Source organism: Heliangelus exortis, chromosome 8, assembly GCF_036169615.1.
Source record: "Heliangelus exortis chromosome 8, bHelExo1.hap1, whole genome shotgun sequence".
NCBI lineage: Eukaryota > Metazoa > Chordata > Aves > Apodiformes > Trochilidae > Heliangelus > Heliangelus exortis.
In genome coordinates this window covers 2,451,188-2,479,140 of record NC_092429.1, presented here as the reverse complement: position 1 = coordinate 2,479,140, position 27,953 = coordinate 2,451,188, and the positions used below count along the sequence as shown (strand labels likewise).

The 27,953-nt window shown below is 45.9% G+C and overlaps 1 protein-coding gene across 9 annotated transcripts in view; it reads right to left on the bottom strand.

Moving 5' to 3' along the window:
• The window catches only part of DOCK7 (dedicator of cytokinesis 7), a 98,556-nt gene extending 74,808 nt beyond the window's left edge, over positions 1–23,748 (bottom strand). For 2 of the 9 annotated variants that reach the window (XM_071749942.1, XM_071749944.1), the window contains exons 1-2: positions 23,568–23,732; positions 13,882–13,987 (exon numbers count right to left, since the gene is read on the bottom strand). In XM_071749942.1, coding sequence (XP_071606043.1) covers positions 13,882–13,987; positions 23,568–23,605 — 144 coding nt within the window. In that variant the 5' untranslated portion in view covers positions 23,606–23,732. Of the gene's footprint in view, positions 1–13,881; positions 13,988–23,567 lie in introns of all 9 variants that reach the window. The other 7 variants (XM_071749948.1, XM_071749949.1, XR_011727009.1 and 4 more) reach the window with 6 other exon arrangements.
• Between the last annotated feature and the right edge of the window lie 4,205 nt (positions 23,749–27,953).

Genomic DNA, 27,953 nt, shown 5'->3' with positions numbered 1-27,953 from the left:
TGGCTATTTCTGTGATGCATACCATCAGCATCTAAAAAAATACAAGTAAGAAAAAAGGACTGTCATGTATTTTTCAAAAAATCTCTTCGTTTGCACTTAAAAAAAAATATTAATTTGTTTGTCATGTGGAAGTCTTTGGATTTGTTTTTACCATGCTCTGATCAGAAAGGGAACCTTCACCCAGATCCAAGCTGCAAGAACCCTTTCCACCCTCAGGCACAGCCCCCAGAGAGGAATCCAGAGCAAGGGCTGATTTACCAGGAACTCAGGCACAGAACTTTAAAGACCAACATTATTTTGAATTACACCACTTCTCTCAGTGTTTTTTAACCACAGGTACAAGTTTAACCACCTCTTCTGCCTGGTATTAGGACCTTTGGTGCCATGATGACTCTACCCACGCCAGGACACCGCTCTTTAATAACATGGATGTTTAAAAAGCATCTTTTCTGGGCACAAATCTTGCACCCAAAGCACAAGGAATGACTGAGCAAACACAAGTGCAGGAAAGCAGTGGATTTCACTGCCAGTCCTGATCTCACCCTACTGAAAAAAAAAAAATTGCATAAACTGGATATATACTCACATTGCATAACTGTGTATTTTTACATACATATATATATAAATATATATATTCTGATATGAGATCATTATGCTGTACATAAGTCTCTACATAAACATAGACGTTAAGAAAATTAAATACTAAAAATAAGTTCTGAGGAACCTGTCTCTACAGCAACTGACAGAATTTCCTAGAATTCCCTGGCACATCCCAGTGAGGCTGAGTGGTTTAATGAGAGTCACAAAAACACACCAAAATTCAGCAGATTTTCTCTACTACTCCCTCCTTCCTGTCATTCATATGGTTTCTGTGGGACAGGGAACCATCCTGGTGCTTGTCTTTTGGAGACAACCTCCTAAGGTTGGAGGTGATGCTGAAAAACACTTCCTAAAGCTTTATTTGTGCTTCTCAAAAAATTGCTGTGCCAATCCCAAATGCCAGTTTTTTTCAACTTCAACTGCCAAAAAGTTCTGCAACGAATCACCTTTTTATTCAAGGAAGAAGACTTGGCTAACACAGAGAATACTGACAGAATCTCTCTCCTAATGCAGCCAATTTCAATGAACACTGCAACTTTATTAAAATACAGAAGGCAAATCCTTCAGCAGAAAAATGACAATGACTGCCATGAAGTCAGGTGAGTTGGGCCAGATGACTTTATGCCAGGTAAGAATCTGATCCACCAAGAAAAAAAAAAAGAAAAAAAAAAAAAAGGATGTCTAGAAACCCAGTATTTAGTTCTACCCAGTATTTAGTTCTGCAACTCAGGTGAAAAATAACAATTTCTGTGTAAAGAAATGCACCATCATCATCTAATTAGCTCTGACCCCATAATCTTTTTTTCCACTCCTCATCCTGAACTCTTGAACTTAAAGAAAGTGATTTGGGGAACTTTCTAAAATCCAAACCAGATACTTTTAACTGTTTTCATCACTGCAAACTCGTGATGAGCAGCATTATTGTTGCTCTTTCCCACATCACAGGGAATGTGCCATCACCTGACATCTGTTTCTGCCATACAGACAGACCACCTCCATTTGGCACTGACAAAACCCACAGCAGTGAAGTGTGACAGTTTATTATTGAGGAATTGCAAAAAGTGCATATTTGGGGTTTTTCTAGAAGAGCTGCTGCAGAATACTACTGCTGCACTGTGTGTGTATAATCCTTTCCCCTGATAAACCCCAAACTCAAACAAGAATCCAGAAATGGAGACTCATTGCAAATGAAGGTAAAAATAACAAAATCCCTGAACAAAAGCTGAGGATGTGCTGGGAAAAGGCCTTCCCTTAGGTCTTCCCATGGCCAGTCCAGAGCCTCATCCAAATGGCAACACAGATCTGTGCTGCACACTGAGAGCATCCTCACTGCAAGAAGGATGTTGGCAAGAGGGTTAAGGCAGCCTCCCTCAGAGGGTGACTTAAAGCTGCTTAACCGACCTTATTTTTAAACCCCAATGTTTTAAGACTTACTTTTACACCTCCTGCTGACCTTCCTTCCACACCAGCAGCTCCAAAGCTGAGGCACCTTCCAGTGCATTTGCTCAGAAAAGCTGAGCTGACCATGTAAGAGCTGTGGTTCAATCCACATGGAGACATTTACCTGTGCATCTCCTCAGGTTAACCAAGAGTAACCTTCCCTTTATTCCTTCATCCAGATTATTAGAAAATTAAAACAGACAAGAAAAAAAAAAAAAAAAAAAAAAAGTAAAATGCAGGGTAAAAAGTAAAATGCAGGACCAGGCAGACCCAGAGCAGAGTGTGCCACTGCCCCAAGCCCATCATGTTTCCCCATTCTTGCCATTTTACATCTCAAATTTCACTTGTCCAGCAAAAGCTTTGTAATGTGTTGGGCAAAAGATGAATGAACTGCCTGTGCTAGTAAAACCCTAATCCCAAATGGTGGGTGGTGCTTTTGGGGCTTCCTAACACCAGGTCCCAGATCTGTGCTCTGGAGGTTTCCAAGCCCTTTTTACACCTTAGGATTAGGCCTGAGGTTGCACTCCACAATTTTCCAGTTTGTTTCTTCAGATAACTATTGTACCATGAAGATGTAAACAAACATAAAAGTCAAACCCAGAAGCCTGTATTAGACTCACCATCTGTGCAGTCAGAAATACTGTCTGGCACCTGAGTAAACAGGCCAAACATAAATCCATGGTTATGAAGAGGAACTACTTCGTGTCAGGCTATTGGCAGATAAAAGGCAAGCAAATTATTTTAAGCTTCAGATATTTGTGGGGGAAGAAGTGACGTAGGAGGAGGAGGAAATAAGGATGAATAAATGCACCAAAAGGAAAATGAACCCAAGTGGTGTCCCCGTGTCTGAACTGAACCACAAGAGCTCCCCTCCTGGCTCTCACTGATGATCCCTTAACTTCTGTCCTGCTTTATACTTCTTCTGAAGTGATGGGTGAGACCAAGGGCAGACACAGCACACGAGGGGCTATTCCTGTGTTATTTGCCCAAAGCATCAGTCACCTGCAATTGTCCTGTGAAGCCCTCAGAAGGAACACAGATGCTGAGTCAGCTGAGTTCAGATCAAGTCCAGGTTCACCCAGCTTCACCATCCCAGCCTCACTGCTGGCTGAGCAGCACAACCTGCTCTAGCATTCTCACCATCAAGTGTCCTGGCCCAGTTTACCTCCTGGTAGCACCAAGAAAAAAAATAATGAGGCATCCAACAACTGACTCCCCTGGTCAATCAGGATTGGGATACTTTGTTAGTAAACTGGGCCAGAAACTCCTGGCCCAGTTTACCTCCTGGTGGCACCAAGAAAAAAAATAATGAAGCATCCAACAACTGACTCCCCTGGTCAATCAGGATTGGGATACTTTGTTAGTTTAGAGAAGTTTTCCCCTTATCCTTCTGCACCACTCTGACACAGCTGATCTCCAGATTAACACAAAAATACCAAGTCCCACTTTCAGCTGAGCACTTAAAGGGTTTGAAACCTGCTCCAGCTGAAATAGGTGAAGAGCTGAGGAGCTGTAAAGCTGCTTCTCCCACAGCCCTGCCTGCTGGCAAGCTACAGACAGCAATCTTCAATGCAACCTTCATCCATCTTCCAGGAAAGAGGCCTTTCCAGTTCCTCCTGACAGCTCCTAGGATATGACAATAGGTGCCTCCTCCATGAAGCACAGTTGGTTTTTCTTTGTCAGACTTCCAAAGGCACAGGGACAATTTCAATCAAGCATGCAGTCCAGCTACTAAACCTAACAGGGTGATATTGGGGCATCACTGTAAGAAATCACTGAAAAGGTGTCCAGTTCTTCCAATCAGAGTTTATTCAGGGCCTCTGGAAAGAATTGTCCTCCTTTGGGAACAGGAGCCCTCATCATCTTCCTAGTGAAGCCTAGGGAATAGTCTAAATTAATGGGAAATACAAACCAAAAATACACACAGGAAAACCTACTCCCAAAGCCCTGATTACTGCTCTTTTAAAACACACTCCTGGATTTTTAGCAGCCTGTGATTACAGATCAAATTTTAGATAACCTTTCAGACAATTCCTTAACACCAGTCTCAATCCCAGCATCAGACACTGCCACCTCACTCAGGAAAAGCACCATTCTGCTGCTATTAAAATAAACAGGACTACCCAGAGAGAAAGGGGCTGCTGGGTATGAGTAAGAGGGGCATAACCTGCTCCCTGCCAACTACAACATCCTGAAACAACATAAACTGAAAGTATTGAAGAAATCAAACAGGACTCCTTTTTTTTTTCAGACTTCCACACCCAATTACCCCAAATCAAACACATCACTTGCAAATAATGATTCTGCCTATGTCCTTAACCTGATGGCAGACACATGCTCTGCCAGCTCAACTAAGACACCAGCCTGATTGATTTGGCTTCCATAAACTATTTGTAACACACGGGTTCCACAGGTGCATCTGTGTTGTTGCAGTCATGGCCCTCAGAAGTTGCATTTGGAAACCCTATTTCAAAGGTTTACAGCTCTCCTGCACCAGGGACAGTCAGGCTTTCCTCTTTAAGACTGTGTTATTCTTCACTGTTATATCCCCTTAAAAGCTTGAAAATAAAATTTCGTTTCCCATCGACTTTGTCCTTCTCTGGATGGCAAACATTGTATTTTGCTGTAGTTTTAGTGCCCTGCTACCCAAAACATGTCCCTGTCCTATTTATGTCCTTCTTTTGAGCACCTGCCTGTATCATCAACATCAGTTACAGAACCATCTGCACAAATCTGGAGCCTCTGCTCAGGAGCATGGTGTAACTCCATGGAGGGTAACACAAACCCTCATTTATTTTAGCCAAGCATCTCACCCAAGGACTCCAGAAGCAAAGGGCTCCCATGGATAAAGGGCTAACACTGCCCACAGCTTTGGAGCCCCCAGCACAGGGAAGATCCAGATGTGTTGGAGAGGGGACACAGAAAGGCCACAAAGCTGATCAGAGAGCTGGAGCTGCTCTGCTATGAAGAGAGGTGGAGAGAGTTGGAGTTATTCAGCCTGGAGAAGAGAAGGCTCTGGGGAGACCTTACAGAGGTGTTCAGTAGATGAAGGGGGCTACAGGAAAGCTGGGGAGGGGCTTTTCACCAGAGACAGCGACAGGACAAGGGGTGATGGGTTTAAATTGAAAGATTTAGGTTAGGAAGAAGTTCTTCACTGTGAGGGTAGTAAGACACTGGAATAGGTTGCCCAGGGAGGTTGTTGATGCCCCTTCCCAGGAAATGTTTAAATCCAGGCTGGATGAAGCCTTCTGCAACCTGGGCTGGTGGGAGGTGTCCCTGCCCATGCTGGGGGTGAGATCTTGATGATCTTTAAGGTCCCTTCCAACCCAAACTATGATTCTGTGGAGGGAAAGCTACACCCAGGGCACCATGCTGCAAAGCTCATGGCTTATTCCACCCAACCAAGGAAGCAAAAATAAAATACAAAAGGGAGATTTGTATTGGACTTGCTCTGCTGTGGCATTCCTGGAAGCAGAGGGCTGCAGCCAGCTCCCTCCTGTGCAGAGCAGACCCCTCTGGTGAGCAGGACCTCCCACAGGTCCCAGTGACCAGGGCTTTGCTGACTGGTGGTGCTTGGTGTGTAAAACTGCTCAGGAAACCTGCAGAGGGGAAGGAGATTCCAAAGGCAGCAGGGATGCCTCCCAAACAAAGGCAACGAGGATGCTTGCCAGAGATGCACTTTTCCATCATGCTCAAGAAATGACCAAAGGGTAAGTATTTAATTAGCATGCCATTTAATTAGCACTCATTACATGCCCTTGCCTGAAAAGTCTCCCCTTCCAGTTTGCTGCCTTATTGAACCAATTACACCTACACCAGTACCTGAAGACTAAAGGTCTGCTCTCCTGGGCACTGTGCAGGAGGTCAGTAAGGGATTACAACAGCAACCAGGGCAGAAAAAAGGTGATAATTATTATCTCCAGCTCACAGACACTGAAGCAGTCCTGTGTACAACACTGCTGTGTGCTCTGCCATCCATCCACAGATATCCTGCAATTTGCCTGAAAGACTTAAACCTCTCCTTTCCCTACACAAAGAGAGGATATTTCTAAATCCTCTTCCAGAAGTTTGTTGCCTAACCCACTCGTGTTGTCCAGAGCAACACAAGCTGTGTGGTGGGACAGGCTCTGAGCAACAGACTGATCCCAGCTATGACTCTGCAGCTCTTCCAGCCTGCTTGTGTCAGCACTGCCATGACAAGCACCCTGTCCCTCACACTTCCCTCTCCCTCCCTCACCTCTGCCCTCCCAAGATGCTTAATCTCACTGGGAGCCACAATGGCATTTGAAATGGTGATGATGTGGTGGCTTGGCAGGATGCATCTGGTAGAACAGGAATTTGAACCCAAGTTGCTCGTGGCCCAATCCAAGACCAATTTTTTCCTGTATCTAAAATGAGATGCACAACACCCCCCCCCCCCAGGGGCAGGGACCCAGGCTGTGAGGATCACAGTGCAATTTGGGGCCCTGTCAAAATGACAATGGCAAAGACTGGAGGTTTATACCTTCTGCCTCCCGTGTGGGAGTAAGATTCCCTGCAAGAATATAATAAGGGACCTTGAAAAATTAACCTTGCAGAGTTCCTCATCACAGGGAGGATCCTGACTACTATTTTTACTTGGCAGCCAGGCACTTCTTCAAAATGAGGGTGCTATTTCTTGCCAATTTTGAAAGTAGGACAAAGTTCCCTCCTAACTTCAATACCCCCTTAAATATTATGCCATTTATAATGTGTTAAAACTGTAACAGATTGCTCCAAAGCTTCAAATTCTAAATTAATACCAACTTCCCACCCACTGCTTCCCTGGGCAAAAATCTTGGAAGGACAGAAGAAGCAGATTAACATTTCAAAGCTGAGCCCCAGCCTTCCCTTAGCTATCTGCTAGGTCTCCAGGGCAAACAGTCACTTCCCCAGTTGAGCATTCAGGAATGCAGATGGTCTGTTCTCCTGGTGGCAAAATCCTGTCACCCTTAAAGAGATATTGGTATCTCAGGAGTCAAATCTGATGTAGGGGATTCTCAGTGCACATCTGAAAATGTAGGAAATGAAACAAACTAAAAGAAGATAATAAAAATAAAACTGTTGCCTCTGTTTAGCAAATATATGTCTTTAAACCATTACCTTCCTGAGCTTGCCTGCAAATTTTAAGTGTGAACTCTTGGAGGTTTTGAAACATGAGCAGTGCAGTATTAACCACTGACAATCCCCAAGTATTAAAAACCATGTTTTACTTGCATAAATTATCTCTTCTTTGGCTTTAAACACTTACTCCAAAAACAGCCATCACTGGATCCAAATGCTAAGAACCACATCCTCACTCACTGAATAATGCCATGACTGCATTTCAGAAGCCCCATACCCCTAATTTCCTATGACTGATGAGCACAGAGAACTCCCAAGTTTCATTTGCTGGTTTAATTTATAATACATGGAAATATTCAAACAAACCAAGGAGATTCCTTGCCAATCTCTGCTTTTCATCAACCACAAACAGCTACCAACCCTCAGCCAGATGAGGTCACCTCCCCAGCCATAAAGTGCAATCACTACCTCCACATGCATGCCTACTCCCTCTGGAATGCAGTTCTGTACCTCCTGCTTCACTCTAACTCTTATTACTTCTTCTGCCTGGTGTTTTAAAAGATGTAATTAGTAGAGAGAATGGTTGATAAAATTGCATTGCAAATTGCAAATGTGCCTCAGAAATTTCTGTCAGCATTCTCTGCTAAGACAAAAATTCTTTCAGAAATAGCCCGAAGCCTCAATTTTTAAGGGGTGAGAATATTTAGTGTTAAGTTCTGGATTCCTTTTTACACACAAGACCAATGATCTGTGTCCGTGTCAAATTCATGTAATATCAGAAAGCTTGAAATGGAAAAAGCCTCTAATGAAAGGCAATATTTAAATATACCCACACAGAGAGGGATCCTAAATAAAGTAGTAACAGCCAGCCACAAAACCAGTGAGATGCTTTAGGTACAAATTTTGCTAGTTTATTTGCTATTGTAACTGGCTGCTAATGTAAGAAGACACTTGGGCATAGAAATATTAATATTGATCAGAGATTAATTAGTTATCTGGGAATACTAAAGCAATTTCTTACCAAACCCAGGAAAAGTTCTGCCTCCAAGGATGGGTAAGAAGACAGACAGTATCTCTTTGATGAGTAAGAATCCTGTAATCTCACCAAGAGCCAGTATTTCAAGAACACAATAACTCTGATATAGAAAAACTGAGTGCTGAGATTGATCTGAAAGATCTCATAAACTACCCCAAAAGTGAGAGCACAGAGACCAAGACAGTGAAAACATCAAAGCTTCATTATTAGGAAACTAAAAATCTAAACAGCTTGACCAGAGACTGCAGAAAAATCACAGACTTCCCACTTTTGGCAGAAACACTACAGCAGATCAGCAGGGATGGGTCCCTCCAGATCTTCAGGGTTCACACAGGCAAAGCACAGTGGCTTTGAACTGTAGCAGCCACCAACCTGCATGCTCCCCTGAGCAGAAAATACCTGGCACAGCCACTCAGCTGTCAGTGGGCAATTTATCCTGGGTATGGATTCACCAGGAGACACACCAAGGTGCCAGAGCTGGAGCTGCCATGCTCAGGAGCAGCACCAGAGGACAGCTGAGGTGGTTTATGTACATGCCCAGGTGAAAAATGTTTCACACATCCACAGGGAGCAAAGCTTCACCTAACAAACAGCCCAAGCTCAGGGCACAGGCAGTGCAAAACCAGGCACATCCACCCAACCCTTCTCAGGTCCCTTGCTGGGACCCTGGCAGCATTATTGGGGTGAAAGACCCCAAGCAGCCCAACAGGGGCTTCCACTGAGAGTTTGGCAATTGCAATTTGAATCCAATGTTAAGAATTTTTTGCAGTTTTGGGCATTGGCAGCATTGCCACTAAACTTGCTTTGTTTTTGCGTTTTTTTCTTGAAAAATATGTCACAACTCACTTGAACAAACAAAGAGCAGGATCTGATGGCATTTTGAGATTATTTAGTAATGGGCCTGTCATGAATGCTTTGTTGCAGTATTTACTTGGTGTAGTACCATCTAGGTAAGACTAGTTGTCTCTGGTAACACAGAGACTGTTCAGGTTACTGCAGATAAACGGGACTCAGCAACCTCTCTGTGGATATCAGACTCACCAACTTCACATAGAAAATGCCCCCAACCTCTACAAAAGGCTTCCCTGCTGCTGTCAGAAATAGGATGGGGCTAAATTGACTAAAGCAAGTGCCTGCACTAGAGCAGAGTTAACTGTGAGCAATCCCTGATGGGAGGAGGCAGGGAAGAGGATGTGGATGCCTCTCCCATCCTCCCTTGTCTGATGAGGAGAGCGTTCAGCAAGGCAGGGCAAAACCTCCAGGAAATGCATTTAATGGGAGTCACTATTAAGCCTTAGTCAGCTCTGAGTGAGGTGAAGACTTGGCTTATTTCCCTTTTCATTTTACTGATTCTGGTGATAAAATTGCTGTTCCAAACACCCTTTTCCATGCCACACAGGGCTATGGTGGTGTTTTCCTCTGCAGTGTTTTCCATTCATTTGCACAAATTATCTTTTCTTCTTCTAAATGATGCTAAAATAAACAATGAAAATATACAAAGGAACCTATATGCTCCTATTGGATTCATTAGATACTATCTCTGAATACACAACCAAAGACTGACACTCAATAAATCTGAGTCAAAGCTTCAATTAGCCCAGATAATGCCCATCAACCCAGCAGTGCTTTGCAGAGCCAAGCAAATGTCAGCACCTTTATTTTACATGGAGAAAATGGAGCACTTTGAGCAGATATGGTCAGATCACATCATGCCCAAGAATCCAGACCCCTTTTTTCCAGACTAATTTTCCATACTCCCATAAAAGTGTTCCTCCTCATACTAACATTCATCTATGCCATAAGGCACACTGACAGGCAGGGGATGTTACCCCTAATCCTTTGGAAACAGCTGTGATTGTTCTGGAAAACAACTGAGTATACATTAATTCTGCTTATTTGCAAGCTTTTTGTGAAAAGCTGCTCTTCTGATTGAAATATGCCTCTAAAGGGTAAAAAAAACAAAAACAAAAAACTGAGAAGATTCTCTTAGAAAAAACAGTATCCAAGTTTTAGACAATAACCAAAAACATTTCAGCAACTATCTTCACTTGAAAGTGAAGTATTCAGGAATCCAAGATTTCGTAAGTCTTCACCTAATTTGAAAAATACAAATGCCATTAATCAACAAAAGCTGCTGGATGTAGAAAAAGACACAGAAACAGCTGGGCTGTAAATGAAGTGAGGTCCAGAAACCTAGTGATTATTTTCTGACCTTTGGTAATATCATCTGCTCTCATAAAAGGACAGCACACACAGGGGAAAAAAAAACAGCCTACTTATCTATTTGCAGAAACAAACCAAAACTCTGCTGTTCCTACACCAAGGCAGTGTAACAGGCAGCCATTCAACTGCAAACAGAGGCTCAGAGAAAAATCTGGGTGGCTTCAGCAGCAACTCATGGTCACCTCTGACAATCCACCTCCAGGGAAAACTGCTGCAGAAACCTGGAGAGGAATCAGGAATCTGCCAGGCTGCAGTGTGCAGCAAGGAGCAGAAAGGAGGGATCCAGCAGAGGGTGAGCAGGCAGAGTTAATGAGCATCACAGCACAAGGAGTTGCTCAACAGAAAAAATAAACTTGGAAAGAAAAGAAAGTGGTTAGTCAGGAGGGATTATAATAGCCCATAGTAAACAGGCCTGTTCATCAAATAAACAAAGCAAATGCCCCCATACCCTGGGGAATTTTTTGAAAGGAAGGGCAAGCTCTTCACTGCCAGTGCACTGAGTCAGGGAGTTCAGTGGTGAGAAGCTACAACTCCCAGGAGTGAATACAAAGCACACAAACCAGAACACCAACAGCAAGGTGCAAACACACACTCAATTCAGCAGTGGATTTAGAGGCTTGTAAAAGTAACTTCAAAAAATAAAATCTCCTTCAACTAACTCTTAAGACCTTGCCAGCTCCTATTACTCAGTAACAAATTATCAGTGCCTTCTGTTCTGGATTTCAAAAATAAAAAGCTCAGTGGTGCAAGGGCTGCACCCTGCAAGGAGTCCCTGTTCAGCACGTTGGGTTTTACAGGAAAAGACTCCAAAGGCTTTGGACCTGCATCTGTGGTTTAAGAAATGTGCAATTAGAATCAGCTGCTCCTAATGTGGCAAAAGGGTGGAGGCTGATAATAATAAACCACAAGCTCCTGTACAGTCACTTGAAATCAGTGTCTTCTCTCAGCTCTACCAGATACTGAATTAGAAACAGTTCTGGCAGCACTGTGATTGCTGCTCACGAAGCAAAGGGAAGGAGACTTGCTAAAATTCAGCTGAAGGGTGTTTTGCATTTGGCCTGGGTTCAACCACATGCATGCAGGTCAGTTGAGTGTGGGAAGTCCCTGCACTGGCTTCAGTCAACACGAAACAAAAGGCCCAGCCAAGCAGAGCTGCAGGCCCTTCATTCACACCAGCACCACAAAAATGTCCCACTGGACTGCCTGTGATAACTCTCAGGTGAATTACCATAAGGAGCTACTGCTGGCAACTCTCAACAGAGACTCAGTGCTGACCTTATCTGGATCATAACTCCCACAGGGAGTGCTCAACACGATGAGCAAGATGCACTGGGCAGGAGAGACCACGTCTGCATTACCAGCAGAAGCCCTCCAGCTCCATGCTGCACACTCACCAGGGTAATTTGCTGCCACTGTGGAGATACATGGTTCAAGCACATGGCATTAGTAAAATATCCATATATTTTAACATAAATTACCTATTTAAACCCACACTATGCACCCTACTCCAGGCTTCCAAACCAGTCAGGCTACACAAAACTGCCACAAAGATTCAGGGCTTTCTATTTCTTCTCTGTAAAAGGGGAGTGACACACAAACTTCTGAACTTTTCCAAAATAAACAGCTATTTCAGCTTCACAGCAGTAATGCTTTCTCTCTGCATAATGTTTGTTATCAAACCAGGACAGGAAGGCACAACAGATTCTGAAGGATGCCTAGGGGAGAGAAATTAACCCAAAATTCACTACAAGTGAACCTCTCTCATATTATGCAGCCTCAGGATACAGACTCATGACTTAACTAAATCTATTTTTCCTGCAGACTATCTCCTACAAACTATCACTCCACGTTAATCATGCTTCTGAGGAACATCTCTGCTCAGCACAGAATTTGATATGACAAACTAGGAGCATATCACATCAACCATCAAGCAATGCAGTTTGACAGGAAAGGCTCAGAGCCTGGTTCTATTTAGCATGACCTTTTCCAGGATTTTTATAGATTTTTGCATATATTTACTAGAAAACAAAACAGCAACAGGATAATGAGAGATACAAGAACTGGAGACAAGGCTGACAATACTGCAGCCAACAAATCTGACCCTGCATGAAGAATCACAAGTGCAGATTGACAGGATGGAAGCTTTGAGCATGCAGAATGGTTCTTTGATGACTGAAGAATGGAAAAACATTAGAAATAGGGAGAAAAAGTGGAAGAGACAATTCAGAGTGAAAGAAAGTGATAGAAAGAAAAACAGTTTTCAAAAGTATGTTCGACTGAGGAACAGCTTGAAGAGATACAAAGAGGAGATGGTGCTTTCTGAAAGCAATGGGGAGCAGAAAGGCAATTTGGCCAAGGTGAAACCACATGTGAGGCAAGTGAGGTGTGGAAGCTCATGGGATGGGCATCCAATGGGGCCTTCAAAAGCAGGTGTCTTCCTCAGCTTTCCATTGCTGCAGGGAGCTGGATTCCATGTCCCTGAGTGCTCCATCCAGAGTACATTGCCAGCAACCAGGGTCCCTCCCTGTTGCCTAATGCTGGATTATGCAAAAACCCATAGAGAAGTGTCAAGTCAGGGCTTTGCATTATCATCCCACACTCCAACAGAGATGGCTGTGATAGAGCATCAGCCCTGGACACCCCTCTCTCATTAACACCTCCTCCTTCATGCTCCCTCACCAATTAAAACTCCTGATAAAGCCACCCTTGTGGTCTCCTTGTACTCACACAGCTGGTGCAGAGGGAGAGGACAAGAATTCCATCCCTTTTCAATCCCCAGTGACTCTGGCACAGCTGGATCTCCTTAAGGATGAACTTTCAGCCTGCAGGAAAGTCATACCTCTAAGCTAGGGGTCAACTTAAGTCTTGGAGATCCCTTGTGTGGTGACACAAGCTCCAAGGATACACTTGTGCTCTGGATGAGAAAGTTTTAACTCGTTTCTTGGGAAACAAAGCACCACACGAACTGCAGAAACTCTACAGGATTCTACTCCAAAACAAGAGAAGAACTCTTGTAACCTCAGAACACTTGTACAGACCATTAAATTCAGGGCACACTTCCAGTACTGCCTGACCTAATCAACCTTCTTAGAAGAAAACAAGATGCTATGATATTTGTTTTTTTAAATTGATTACTCCAAAAGAAACTGCTGTGAACCCAAAACAACAAACCGAACCCAAAAACAGAGTTCCAGCCTGAAAAGGTCTGCTGAACTCTTGAAAATTTTACCACCACACTGAATACATTTTGAAGATTACTGGTAGGCAAGAAAAGCTGACTTCAGAAAGGGTGAGCTTGACAACATGGCCTACATTTCAGCTGCTCTTGAAAGTGGACTGTGAACATTTAAGTAAACACACATCCCTGAGGAATAACCACATTCACCTTTCACAACAACATCTAAAATACCTCTGAAGAACACATGAGCCACTGTGCTCCCACTCTCACGAGTGACAAGAGACACAAGAAAACAGCCTTCCATGCCCCAAGCATTACTTACAGTTGTGTGATGAGAGACACTGCCTCCAATATTGAGGTTTTTGAGAAGCTGGGGAGAGCCTCCATACTGCCCCGAGATCTGCTTCCTGACTTCAGCAGCGACGGTTCTGAAACAAGACAGGGACACCATTAATTCTGCAAAAGAATGCCAAGGAAGATGATACATCAAACACACTTCATTCTGCTGCTGGCACAAAACCAAATACTTGGTGAACTGGTTGGAGTAAGAGTTGTCCCCAGCCAGTGAGAACAGACTTTGTGATTTAAATGCCCGGAGAATCATAAAATCCTCGCAAGGCTTCATATGCACTTTCTTAACAGCAATTACTTTTTTTTTTTATTATTATTTTTCCTGTTGTGAACTGCTCTTTTGTGCACATCTGTGGCAATAAAATGCATGTGACACTGAGCACAAATAAACTTGCTCCCAGCAGGCTCCTTCCAGTTCCTACCACAGAAAGTTCTCCTCCAGCACTCTGTGTACCCCTCAGCAGTTCCAAGCCTGATCACACCTATGCTCCTGTGTTCTGCTCTCCCCTTGCCATCCCTTGCCTATTTTTGCTTTTTGCAGTCACAAAGAAGAAGAGCAGCAGCCACCTTCCACCCAATATCCAACCTGGGGGGCAGACAAGCAGTTAGGGAGCAACCACAATTCAGGGCACCCTACAGATTATTTTTAAGCCAAGTCTGAGAGATCCATCCCAAACCCCACCAACACTGGAGTCCTGAGATGATCCCAAGCTTCCAAACAAGGAAAAAAAGTCCTTAGAAAGATGCTGAGAGGAAAACCTTCCCCATGGATCAGAGTAAACCACCAGCATCTTCTGCTGCATTAGGACCATCGTTCCTACCCAAAGGGCCAAAATGAGGGAGGCGTTGAGATGAATTTTAAGACCATCACAAAGCTGAGCATGACCAAAGTGCAACCAGAAAGAAGGTGAAGTTTGGTCCGACCACAGTTCAAGGCACCCAACAGATTATTTTCAAGCTGAGTCTGAGAGATTCTTTCTAAACCTCACCAAGGGCTGAAGCATCAGGGGAACAGTTCATGGGAAACAACCAACTGGGTCAGAAAAAAAACCTGTTTCCTTTTCACATAGGGAAGGTAGTGGTGGGACATGGGACAGTTGACTGCCCCTGGTCCATAGGATCTCACCAACACAAGACTGCTCTCCTCCAGGAGTCAATGCCCAGTTTGGCAGTGACAGACCTGCTCCCAGCTGTCATTCAGCACACCAGAGAAAGTCCCAGCTCCAAGGAGATGACAACCAGTGCATGAACACAGATGAGGAGGCTGGAAGGACAAGGGTGATTTTTTTTCTGCTCTATCAGCAATTTTTGCAGGAACAGCATCATGGCTAACAGACTGGCTCCTGATGTCCCTCAGGGCAACACACCGTGCATGAGATGCTAACAACCTGCCAGAGAAAGATGGTTAAGCCTTCCCTGAGCAAACCCTTGAGATGAGGGTGGACTCTTGGCTGTGGGACTGCTGTGGCAGTGAGGGCTGTAGGACTGAGATGGGAGAGCAGGTGGAGGCAACTGATGCTGATGGAACTCTAAAAGGGAACTAGGTGGGACAACCAAGACTACCATGGAGAGCAGATGTTTCCTCAGGCCAGAGGACTGGAGTAAGATTAGCTAGAGGAAGCATTACTGTCTTTTAAAAAAATGGACTGCAGAAGGAAATAAATTTCAAAAAAAGTTTTATGTATTCTGGCTGCAAGACATCATCTGCTTCATGTTTGCCTTTATCCATGGGAGACTGTCTTCACTTCTGGAGGGTGGCCTCTGAAAGCAGACCAAACAGCTCCTGCTGGGGATGGACAACCTTCAGGCTGTCTGAGTGCCCTCAGAAAACCCATTTTCCCTGCTCCCACCACATACACACTCACAGACACACAGGCAGGAGAGCACAACCTACATGCTGCCAGCATTTACAGGAAAAATTGCAAGGCATTAAAATGGCTTCTTGGTGTGGAGAACACGACTTATCTGTGGCTGATGAGATTGAAAAGTTTGCCCTGGGTTGCAGAGGATCTCTGCTTTAAAACCCAATCTCTTACTCTGTGTGTGTTGCATCTCATTCCTGAGGATGTGCAGGAGGGAGCAAGGCCCTTCACTGCCAGGAAAAATCACAGCACGTGTTTCACCGTGCAGCACAACCCAAAAAAAAAACCAAAAAAACCAAACCTCAAAATCTTTCCCCATTTTCAAGAGACATACAGCAGTGTTTCCAGATGGAAACTATAGCCAGAGGAAGAAACCCATCCTCAGCTGTGAAACCACAGCCTTTGGTTACTCAGCACAGCTCCTCAGGAACCTGGGATGTGGCTTTGTGACAGACTCCAGAGGGGCTCTCTGTCCTTCTTTCTTCTGTGAGTTGGCCTCAGCTGGGCTGTGTTTGAAGCAGAGCCTGGCAATGCACCCTCAGCTCCAGCTCCAACTGTGCTTTACCCCAGCTTGATGCAGAAGCAAGCCTGGCTGCCCCAGCAGTGCTGCTGAGAGGCACTGTGAGTCTGCAGGGATAATACTGCCCTGCCCAACACCATCCCCCCTGGAAACATCAGCTGCAATCAGGGAATAAACACAAGTGTGGCACTGACCAGCACAGCTTCTGACCATGTGCTGTACAGCACTGGCAGCTCCACGTTGCTGCACCATTAATAACCTCAGTGGATACTAAAAATCCCCCTGATGCATGATCACAAAAAGTCAGAACTGAGCAAGCTCTAATTGGTTTGACCAAGCCACCACCATTCTTTCAAGTCTTCAGTGGTCCTACCTCTCCAACTTTCACAACTGCCAAACAAACCTCTCCCCACATGAAGTAACTGGATGCTGCCTAAACCTTGAAAATCCCAAGTGGAGCCTGCAGAACTTAACTACAACTTCCTCCAAGCCTGCAGTCTGATCCACAGCTCTTGCTGGCTACCTTTCTGTGTCACAGCATTCACAAATGTATGGAGCACCTGGTCCTCTTCTGCAAAGCACCAAGCCTCTGGCATTTAGAAACCATCTTCTAATGCAATCTGATCACCCAGCATATTTATGGGCATTCTGTATCCATTTGGTTTTGTGCTAACATCAACCAAGAGGTTCAACAGCCCTCCTCCAACTCCTTCCCACTTGCAAGGTATTTGCAAAATTTGGTTGCATCCCTCTCAGCCTCCTCTGCAATGCTGGGCAAGCTCAGATCCTGCAACAGGCTTTTTTCTCCCTTCATCACCTCCATGGCTCTTCTCCACCGTTGTTCCAGTTGGCCATCACACCTCATAACACACTCATAACCATGTTTCATTCTGATTGCTTGCTCCTGATAGGGCCTGACCAGGGCTTTGTAGGACCAAATTAGTATCTCCCTATTGAGAAAACCCCTCAGCTGACTACTTTCAGGACTGATTTCTGACTGTTTCATCACAGAGGTTCACAGTTTCCCTACAACTGATAAGACACTTTCCCTCTCCTCCATTTCCAAAAGCTCTTTGTCCATGACAAATGCCACCTATCCGTGACTAAGTTCATGCAATGTGACAACCCTGAACACTATTTCTAATGAGAAGCACTTCCTAAACCAGCTTAGGTTAAAGTGTATTACAGCAAACCCAACCAGAAAAAAAAATTCTCAAAATAGCCTCCAAATGAAAAAAAAAATACCCATTAGGCAGACCAGAGCAGCCATTAAAACCCTGATAATTAAAAGGGCAAATAAAAACTGTCCCTTTAATAACTATCCTATATTAACATGGGATCCTTAGACAAACATTCCAGTTAATTACAGCCCACAGACTCATGAATGTCTATGTTTAAAGTACATCTTCCCAAGTCACTTCCTTTCTGACCCTCTTCACTGGTTTATTATTGTGTGTGCATGTGGTTCAGAAAAAAAAAAAAAAAAAAAAAAAAAAAAAGACAAAGGAGAGAAAAAAAAATCCCCCCTGGATCTGGCTTCTAAAGCAAAACAAGACCAGTCATTCTCAAAGTACTGTGAGCTGTAAACAGCAAAATGAAACCACTGGTTTGCACTTCCACCTTTCTTTACTACGCACAAAAATCATTTCTGTTTCTATGCAGCCCAGCCAGCCAAAACCAAAAAGTGTTCCTTTTTGGTGGTTGAGGGGCTTTTTTTCAGCATATTGGAAATCACAGTTCTTCCTTTTACCTTCCCAAGAAAAGGCTCACCAAGACCTGTCCAGTTATGCCAAGCAAAGTTACGGTCTCTTCCCTTTCCCCAAAAAGGTGGGTCCAGATGCAGTTATTAGATGACCTGCTGCAGTGATCTGAGGAAACCTCTGTCCTCCACAGCCCTCCCCATTTTGAAAAAGCAATGTAAATCGATTCTCCCCAGCACACTAATTACAAAACAGTTACTCCTGCCTGTTCATCTTCTGTGTCACGTGCAGTGACTGCACTCAGAGAGCCTTTGCCTCTTGAGAAAGACAGCCTGGTACAGTGAGGCATCTGTGCCAGCCCATAGCAAAGCTGCTTGTTCTCTTTCAGCAGCAGAGAAAACTGTATTTACATACTTTAGGTTTTAAAGTGAAAGCAACCCCCCTTTTCTACAGCCTGCTCACTTGTGTGCAGCTCTGCACATGGCTGGAGGCATCTGTCTGTGCTTCTAATTTCCAAAGCAGAATGGCACTGGCTGGTTGCATTGGTCTTGATGATCTGTCCCTCTGTCCCTCCATGCTCTGCCTGGGCTCTCCTGCCTGTGGAACAGACAGCTCCATCCAGGCTTGAGCCATGGGGTGACTCACCAGGTATGACTCAAGGTGGATGAGGGAACCTGCTGAAGGGTGAGCTCCTGGCCTTCAGCTGCCTTGCCAGTTCAGCTGTGCCCTGGATGCAGCCTTCCTCCTAAACCTGAGGTCCTGTTTCCTCCAGAGTGAACTCCTTCTCTTCTGAGTGAAATGGGATGGATTTACAACCCGAAGCCGAGGAAATAGCCAGCCTGATCCCAGCGACTGCAGGGTAAGTGTGGGTTCTTAAATTAACACAGATGATGAGCAACAAACAACATGTTCCTTTTTTCCTTACCATTGAGTAAACCAGAAAACACCATAAAACACCACCTGTGATGCTCTTCTGGTAGCATTTGATGATTAAGGCTGAAAGTGTCACCTCTAGGCTGCAGCGAAGGGAATGAGCTCCCTTACCACACATCACCACAGGACTGGATTCTTCAGGAGAGAGAAAAATGGCATCTCACCTTAAAAAAAAAAAAAAAAGCCTAACAAGGCAGCCTTGCACAAAGCCTTGTAGCCAAGCCCCAGATGTGAGCTGCTCTGCCTGCCTTCTCTCTTGCTTTCAGCAGTCAGAGGTTTCCTTGGGCTCCCCAGAGCTCTGCCGACTCCCACACGAGCCCCCAGCAGCAGCTGAGCAAGGGCAGACAACATTGGAGAACAGGGAGAAGCTGCTCTGAAGCTTCCAGTGAAAAATGCTTCCAGTTATCCCTGAGAAGCCTTTTCACAAAGCAAATGGCATCTGGATGTGGGAAGAGAGATAACTGTGATGAGCATCCTGCTGTGACTGCCACATTTCTGGCTGGATTCCCTGTGGGTGGGAGCCAGTGACAGCTTTGCCATGGGTTTCAGTGGGTGCAGGTTTCACACCAGCCCTGTTCACCCTGAGGCTGTCAGTCTCCCCAACACCTCGTTCAGGCACTGTAAAAGGGCCCTAAATGAGCACAAATGTAAATTTAGTCTTCCCAAGTCACCTTTTACAGTACCCTGTCAGCATAAAGAGAGCTTCAGCAGAAATAAGATGCGAGCTCTGAATGTAGTGAACAGAAGTGTTTTCCCTTCGATTCCAACCCATAAAGACAACAAGCTGTGATTACTCCAGAAATCTGTCCCTACACAATATAGGGTGATGGGGAATTCCCAAATCACAGAATGCCTGAGAGGAAGGTCACCCCCTTTCAGCCAAGGCTCACCCTCCAGCCCCAGACAGCAGCACCTCATGGCAATGTGAGGTCCTTGTTCACATGGAAGCACCTCAGGAGGGGTTGGACCCACAAGGGTGAAAACAATTTTCTCCAGATACCATCAAGGAGCAGGAAAACTGAAAATTCTCAACAGAACAAAGACCAGGGGCAAAAATCACACTCTGGTCTTTGTGTGAGGCTGAAATGCCCAGCAAAACAGGGAGCAAGGCAGGTACGGTCTTCCAAGCCAGAAGGATCCTCTCTAACTACAGGAGCAGTAAAGGAAGGGCAAAACCCTTCCCAACCAAAGAGACTTTCAAAATGGTGATGGTCCAACCAAAGAATCAGCTCTGGATTCCCTGGAGAATCCCATCTCAGGATGTCCAAGAGCAGTGACAAGTCACTGAGAGACAGGCCCCCATGAAAGGCTACGTGAGTTTTCCTGACCTGTGTCTGGTGATGTTTAAGGGATGATTGGTTTTTTTCCTGTATTCGAACTCTGGAAAACCTGCATGCCCTGGAGAGCTGGGATACAACCCGTTTCCATCACTGGGACATTCAGGAACTCAGAACTGACCCTTCTGGTGGGGGGGCTTCCACTTCCCATTTCTCTGCCAAGCGGTTCCATACCCAGAAAATGCACTGGGATAATGCAGCTGGGGATCTGAAGTGCAGAGAGGGGTGAGGACAGCACAGAACAACCCCAGAGGGGCCACACATGGCACGGAGCTGGGTCCACACTGAAGACCCAGTCCCTGCTTAGCTGATTCCTCCAGAATAACATAGGAACTGTTCATTTTTAAATCAAATGTCTTAATGAGTGAATTTTATCTCTGCTTGGGTGGATCCTGCCTTCTGCTAATTCTCCTCTAGTCCTGCAAATGCCATATGAGCTGAAAAGAATTACTAAATAGAGGTACCTCTGTTCATACACTGAGATGGAAAAAATAGCATACATGCAGATAGGGAAGTATTATGATCCTGCAGAAGCACATGTTCAGTTTAATAATAAAAACTATTACCAATATATTCCCAATTAAAAATTAACAGTTTCAGGCAAGATTTCAGGTATTATTAACCCACTATAGTAAGTTTAACTCAAGGTTTTTTTTCTGATGGGAGTCAAGTAGTAAGTACATGTGACGGCCAAAGTTCAGCCTAAAAATCTGTTCTAGTTTAAAGCATTCCAATAAAAATGCTGCATGGCCCAACCAGACAGATACCTTATACCAAGACAACCTGAAAAAGATATTTTGCAACTGCTGATAGCTGCTAACCAAAGACTGGTTATGAACAGCCACTGGGGGCCTGTAGGTACCCATGATGTGCACCACACTGGTAGCAAATCAGGGCTGTGCAGACCACAGCTGTGGCCTTCCTAAGACACACGACACCCAAACTCATGGTTCTTTTTCTCTGACTACTGAAATAACCAGCTTGGAAGCTTGCATTTGTTTGGTAGGTAGGCCTTGAAGTCATTTATCTTGGTGGATCTCAACTGCATCCCACTTGAACAACCCACTGGCAGCCAAACCAAGAGCACCCTGGCTATTTCCCGTCAGTAAGACAAATACTATGTCTACCTCAACGAGGAAGCCAAACCGGAGGGCAGAGTGTGAAAATGTGATGGAACTATTCTTTTTTAAACAATGGAACTGGGGAGGGCTTCCAGCAGCCACCAACACGGCTCTTGGGACTTCCGTATGCTGCCTGCTTGAATCTTTCATCCTCTGAAAGAGCAACACTCAGATCAGCACATTGTGTCAGCAGGAGAAGGGATGCAGCTCAGTCTGGACACCTCTGGTTGCTTCATCATCTCTGTCCACAAGCTTTTGCTTTCACATGCACTGGATGTGCTGCCTATCAACCAGGAACTTCAGACTCCTCAGATAACACTGCAATATGGGACATTTCAGAGAGAAATACAGCAGTCTTACAAATAAGAGTAGAAAAGAGTGTTGGAGAAGCAAAAGCCCTGCTCCAGAGGAGCTGACCTCACTGCAAACCACCCAAGTCCTTCTTGCAGGCAGCAACAGTGAACTCCACAAACAAATCTGACCTCTTGAGAAGACCACCTCTGCCTGCACACACACACTGCTGCCATTTGGCTGCACACACGGAGTGGATTAGATCAAAAGCTACACAGAGGTCTGTGCTACTGCCAGGGGAGCTGTCTGCACCCAGCCAGGGCCTGATGGAGGCAGAAACACTGAGCAGCCACAGTAGTCACCCCAGGGCCATTTTGTTTAACTTCCTGCCAGGGCTGCAGAATTCTTATGCTCTTACTTCTAGTACTTGCCTTGCATGTGACTATTTCCATGACTACAATCAAGAACCAGGAAAAAATGGTCTGGCAGCATATCCAGCTCTCTCTGTTCCTGAAACCTTGATCTCTCATATTTAACCCCTGGCTGGTGCACATCAAAGTTTGCAGAGCACCACGAGAGAGGACTAATGTTCAGATCATGAGGGGAGTGCTATTGATGCCACTCCTCTACCTCCCCACTAACCTTTTCCTTTGACTTCCTTTTTCCTTGCCCGTGATCCTTCTCCATCACAGCTTCTGGAACTGCAACTATGTGCACCTACAGTTTTCTCACTCAATGGCATGAATATGATACTCCTTCCACTCCTGTCCACAGCTCCCGAGTTAGCACCAGAAAATCTGAGAGTTCCCACTTCCACTCTGCTGCTTCTTACAGCCAGGAGAGGCACCGCGGGCACCAAAACCTATCTGGTCAGACCTGCAAACAGGAAAACGGTGGTTCCCGCCTGGAGCCACATGCCTAACTTGGAATACAGATCTGCAGAAACTTGCTAGTAGCAGGTAATTTCCTATAAATATCCCACTTTAAAACAACAGAAAAACAACCAAATAAACAAAAAAACCAAACAACTTTATCAGATTCAGGGAGGTCGAACGCTTCACAGCCTCAAATAGCTTCACATATCCAAGGAGCTGTGCTAACACGAACCCGCCGCTTCTCACACACAAAAGGAAGGGAATTGTTTCTCCATTTTGCAGGCAGCAAGGAAGAGGGCAGGCAGGTTCGCTGCTCCCAGGTGCCGGACAGGGCTTTGGCCGCCGTCCCTGCCACTCCCGCCATGAGCACCGAAGGCAAACCCGGTGCAGGCAGCCGGGACCGCGGCCAGGGGCAAGGGTCAGGGGCCGGGGTCAGGCTCCGGCACCCCGCACCGGCAGGAAAACCCTGTCCGGGAGCGCTGGGCCGCCCACTGTGCGGCGAGAGGGGCTGCACAATGCGCCCGCCCGCCCTTTGTTCGCAGGGAGCTGAATCCAGCAGCTCTTTTCCTCCTTTCTCCCCCGCTTCCCTCGGGAAGCGGCACCGGGAGAGGCGGACACGGCGCACACACACACACAGCCGCATCCCTTCACCCAACCTCCTCCAGCCCCCTTTTGTTGGGGTCGGGGGGAACCGCAGCCCCCGGGGCTCACACGGCCTGGGCGGACCCTGCCCGCCAGCCCGTCCGGGGGCTGCTCACGGCAGGCCCAGCGCCACGGCCCAGCTCAGGCCCGGTCCGGTCCGGCGCCGCGCGGCCGCACTGCCAGCAGCCCAAGGCCGGGAGGGCGGCGGGAGCCCACGGGCCGCGCCGGGCCCGTTCTCCCCTCGGGGGCGCGGCGGCGGCGGCGGCCCCCCCGCTCCGCTCCGACCGGGCCCGGCAGCCCGCCCCTCCCCACTCCGGGGACGGGGAGCGGTGGCCGAAACCGGTACCGGTATCGCTTCCCCCCGCGGCCGCGCTACCTGCTGATCTTCTGGGCGAAGGCGCGGCGCTCGGCCATGGCCGCGCTGCGGGGCTCCGCGGGGCCGCTCCTCAGCGCTGGCGGAGCCGGGGAGCCGGGGACGGGCGCCGTAATGCTCCGTCGAGGCGCGCAGCCGCTCGGCGCAGCCGGCCCAGCTCCCACCCTCGGCGCTTCACGAGCCCGCCCGCCTCCTCCCCTTTGGCGGGCAGGGGCCGCTCCTCGCAGACATACGGCGGGGCGGGCAGCCCCGGGGCGGCGGGAGGGACCGGCCCGGTGCCCGGAGCCGGGGGCAGCCCCGCCGGGAGCCGCGGAGCAGCAGCGATCCGGCCTGCTTGCCACGGGGCTCGGGGCAGAGGTCACAGAGCGCTGTCCTGGGAGCCTGGTACAGGCTGAGCGCGGGTTCGGTCCGGCTCGCCCTGGCGGCTGCGATGCCGCTTTATTCCCGTTTAAAACCGGAGCGGGCTGGGGGTTATTATCTGCAGGCAGGAAGATCCACCCGTGGTTTGGGATAAATGGCTCTTGGCCCGGCTCACACCCCTGCATAATCCCAGTCTGGTGGAGAGTGAGATCTGTGGAGATGAACCAGAGTGTGGGCAGGGGTGGTCTCAGCCCCAAACTGGGGTCCTGTAGGTGCAAAACCCTGGCTCTGGGCTGCCACGGGTCCCTGGGCCACCCATGTCCCCACCAAGTGAGGTGGCACCAGGGAATACCATCCATTACCACGCTCCCATACATTACACGTGCTCGCTGGGACAAGACTGGGCCCTGGGTCTGTCATACCCTGTCTGGTACCAAGTTTTCCTTCAGAGAGGCTAAAAATCCTCCTCCCTAAAAATCCTCCCTAAGGGTGATTTAGAAGATGGCTGGAGCAGTGTAACTACCATTTCTCCATGCAAACAGGCCCTTACTTCCCTTCCCTCCATGAATAGGTTGTATTCAAGGTGGTGACCCTGAAGGGGAGGAAAGAAAGTGGGGAGCGAAGAAAAAAAACACAACTATTTTGTGACTTCAAGAAAAGGTTGAGCTTAGAAGATAATTCAAAGTCAGTATTAGAGAACATGTGCTGTGCATTAATCTGAACCAGAGAACTATTAATAGTAACCCAGGAAGTGTCCCAAAGTAGTGAGTGTTAATTCACCCAATTCCATCTGTGTTCATTGTGTGACTGTTCCCAGCACATTGCTGCTGCAGTCTTGAGAACACCAATTTTTCCACTGACAGAAGCCACTGATTCCCAGCTGCATACAATTACTCTGCTTTTCTGTTTGTATGTGCTTATGCAGGGGATGCCAAGCTCCAAAATCTGCAAATATATATCTAAATATATGTACGTGAGCAATCCCACTGGAGTTCATCAGAGTGGGTGCATATCTAAGGTGAATCCCATGTGGGGAAGATGTGTCCTGCTACAGAAATGTGCTGCCATGCCTTGCACAGATGCAGGCACACACGTGCACACAGATGGAGTTTCTGCAAAGCAAAGACCTATTGTGTGCCACTGAGAAAGGGCTGCTCTTCTCCCAGGGGAAAGGGAGAAAATGGCCCACAAACATCTGCCAAGACAAAGACTTCTGCTCCTGAGTTACTGCCTGCGTGTAGAACTGCACACAGGCTGAGTGCCTCACACAGGGTGAGCCAATGAGATGTTTATCTTCATACATCCACAGAAGTTCTGGATGCTCCATCACTGGAAGTGTCCAAGATGAGGTTGGAGAGGGCTTCAAGCAACCTGATCTAGTGATAAATACCTCTGCCAGGGGGGCTGGACCAGGTGACCTTCAAAAGGTCCCTTCCAGACAAACTATAATTCTACAGAATTCTATAGAATTCTATAATTCTACAACTAACTTCTCAGCCATAGTTCTGAGAAGCAAACTCATGCTCTGCAAAGAGGAAAATGTGAACAACTGGACACCAAGACCTGTTACATGGAATTTCAGTCTGCAAAATATTTTTCTCCAGGCTTCTGTTTGGGAACTAGCAGCTTCCTCTGATTAAATAAAAAAAACCTGTTGTGTGGCAAATTTCACTTGGAGTAGAAAATGGAGCTATTTTATTTTAAATTAGAGTGAAATTGTATGCCATTGATTATATATTTGGAGTTCTGCTTTTTTTCATAAAGTTGTTTGTGCATATGTATTGCCTTCAAGGGTGCCTGGTATCTCAGAATGAGGGTGAAGAAAAACCAAGACAAACTTCAGTTTGGGGACTGTGTATACTGCAATTAATACCTCTGTATAGCCCAAATTAATTGAAATTAATGTCTGGATGGAGGCTACATATTTCTAGTAACCAATTTAAAACCTACAACATGATCAGAATTATGAGAACACCAAATAGTTACTCTGCCTGAAGACATTGTAATGATTCATCATGTTTTAGAGAGCAAAGAAGGAATCCAGCTTGTTTCCAGCACTAGCATTCCAATCAATTCACTACAGTACCTGTCCATAATGCATCCTTTAAATCATAGGACTCTTTGACTGAGAATTAATTTGACTGCATTATAAGCAAATTTGGTAGATGAAAGCCACAGATGTAACCCCCTGAGCTGCATAATTTTCAGATGAGGTCCTGCACAAGAAAAAAAATCTTTTTTGGATTGTAGCCACAAAACAGTTTTGTAAAAAGAGAACCAATCCCGTGTCTTGTTTGTTAGAATTCTATTTACTCAGTCCAGTGCTTCCTTCTCCTTACGTAAACTTCCTCAAAGCCAACTGAAAACATTTCCCACTGAAATTGTGTCCAACACAATTCAATAAACAACGTGGTAAATAAGGGACTGCAAATTCCGAGAGCCATCTACTGGCAGCTAAGTGAAACGAACTGAATTAATTATGGGCCAAATCTCTGCTTCTCTTTGCACGTGTTTTCTTTAAAGGTAAGGAACCACACGTGGGTAATGTAAACTGCACAAGCATAAATACCTTCCCAAGACATGCAGAGCAAGAGTGAAGGTGCTGGTGTTCTCAGGGCAGGAAGCAGCAGCCTTGTTTGCTCAGAGCCCAGGTTCTGCTGGAAAAATGGAAAACTAGGAGGGTAAAGAAGGAGCAAGCACTCTCTGAGTGCCTGTAGCCTCACATGAAGGTTTTTTCTTTTACAGCTGGCTCAAGCCAGGCATGGCAAAACCTAATGCCAGCAGAGCTGGAAGCAGAGCCAAGGTGCTCCAAGTGTCCAAGACCAGCTTTATAGGGAATGGTGTTCTTCATCTCCTTCATCAGATCACAAGGGAACCTCACAGGAAGGAAGGGAAATATTTTGTAGTTCTCGATACCAAAACAAGTCATATCAGCTGCTGTATGAAGCAAAGCAGCTGTGTGTGTAAAACATTCTGTCCAGAGCAAAATCTCCCAGCCTCTGTTCTTAAATGGGTGGGAACAACCCTGCTGCAATCTGTTTTAACAAGCAGTTCTGTGAGCAGCAGAATTAACACAGAATTCCACTGTTCTCCCTTTACCCTTTTCCAGGGTCTCATCTTACCTGAGCAGCTACTTCCCCTAAAACTGGGTTCATTTAATATCTCTGAGGCTCTGTAAACATGATTAAACTGTAGAAAGACTTAAAAACTTTCCAGAGGGCAACAGATCACAGCTAGCTTACTTCCCTAGGAAATGAAACTAAAAATAAATGAGGAAAAATTCTCTTCCCTGTAGCTCCTTGACCCAAGGTCTGCTCTGTTTAGACAACAGACACATGGGTGCTTTGGAAAGCACATGCTGTTGGTCAAATGTTTAATGGGCTTTTCTAAAAATATTGCAGATTATTGATGAATGCTTAGATGACCTCCCAGAGGCAATCTAGTGGCAGACATTGGAGCAGAAGCTTCATTCCCCTGACTGCCCAGCAATTCAGTGTTATCTTACCAGTCTGCAGTATTTGGTGGGTAAATCTTGTGGTATCTCCAAGATCCATAGAGCAGGGAGAATCTTCTCTAACTTTCAGTCTGCTTGGCATTGCCACTTGGTGTTACTTGCTTGGCTTGCCTAGTAAAAAAAAGCAAATTATATTTCCCATGAACACAGACCTTGAATATTTCCTCACTAGTAACATATTAATTTAGCACAAACAGAGCTCAGAGATGGTTTGCATGGCCTTTATGCCATTAAAATGTTGAAAATGTAACTCTGTGGCATTTGTTGAATGCAGTACCTTCTCTCCCACTCCCTCTGTAGATCTTTCCTACAGCGAGATCAGTGAATGTGAAGAAAACTCTCCTTGCAGACTGTTATTTGTGGCTGCCTAAGTAATTATTTCACAGTCAAAGCTTTCTTTTGCATCATCTGATACAAAAAGCAGAAAATAAGTATCTTCATTCTCCAAACCTCCTTGCCCAAGGGATTTACAATGTATCTCCAGATGGCTTAGTGTGTGGCCTATCGAATCAGGG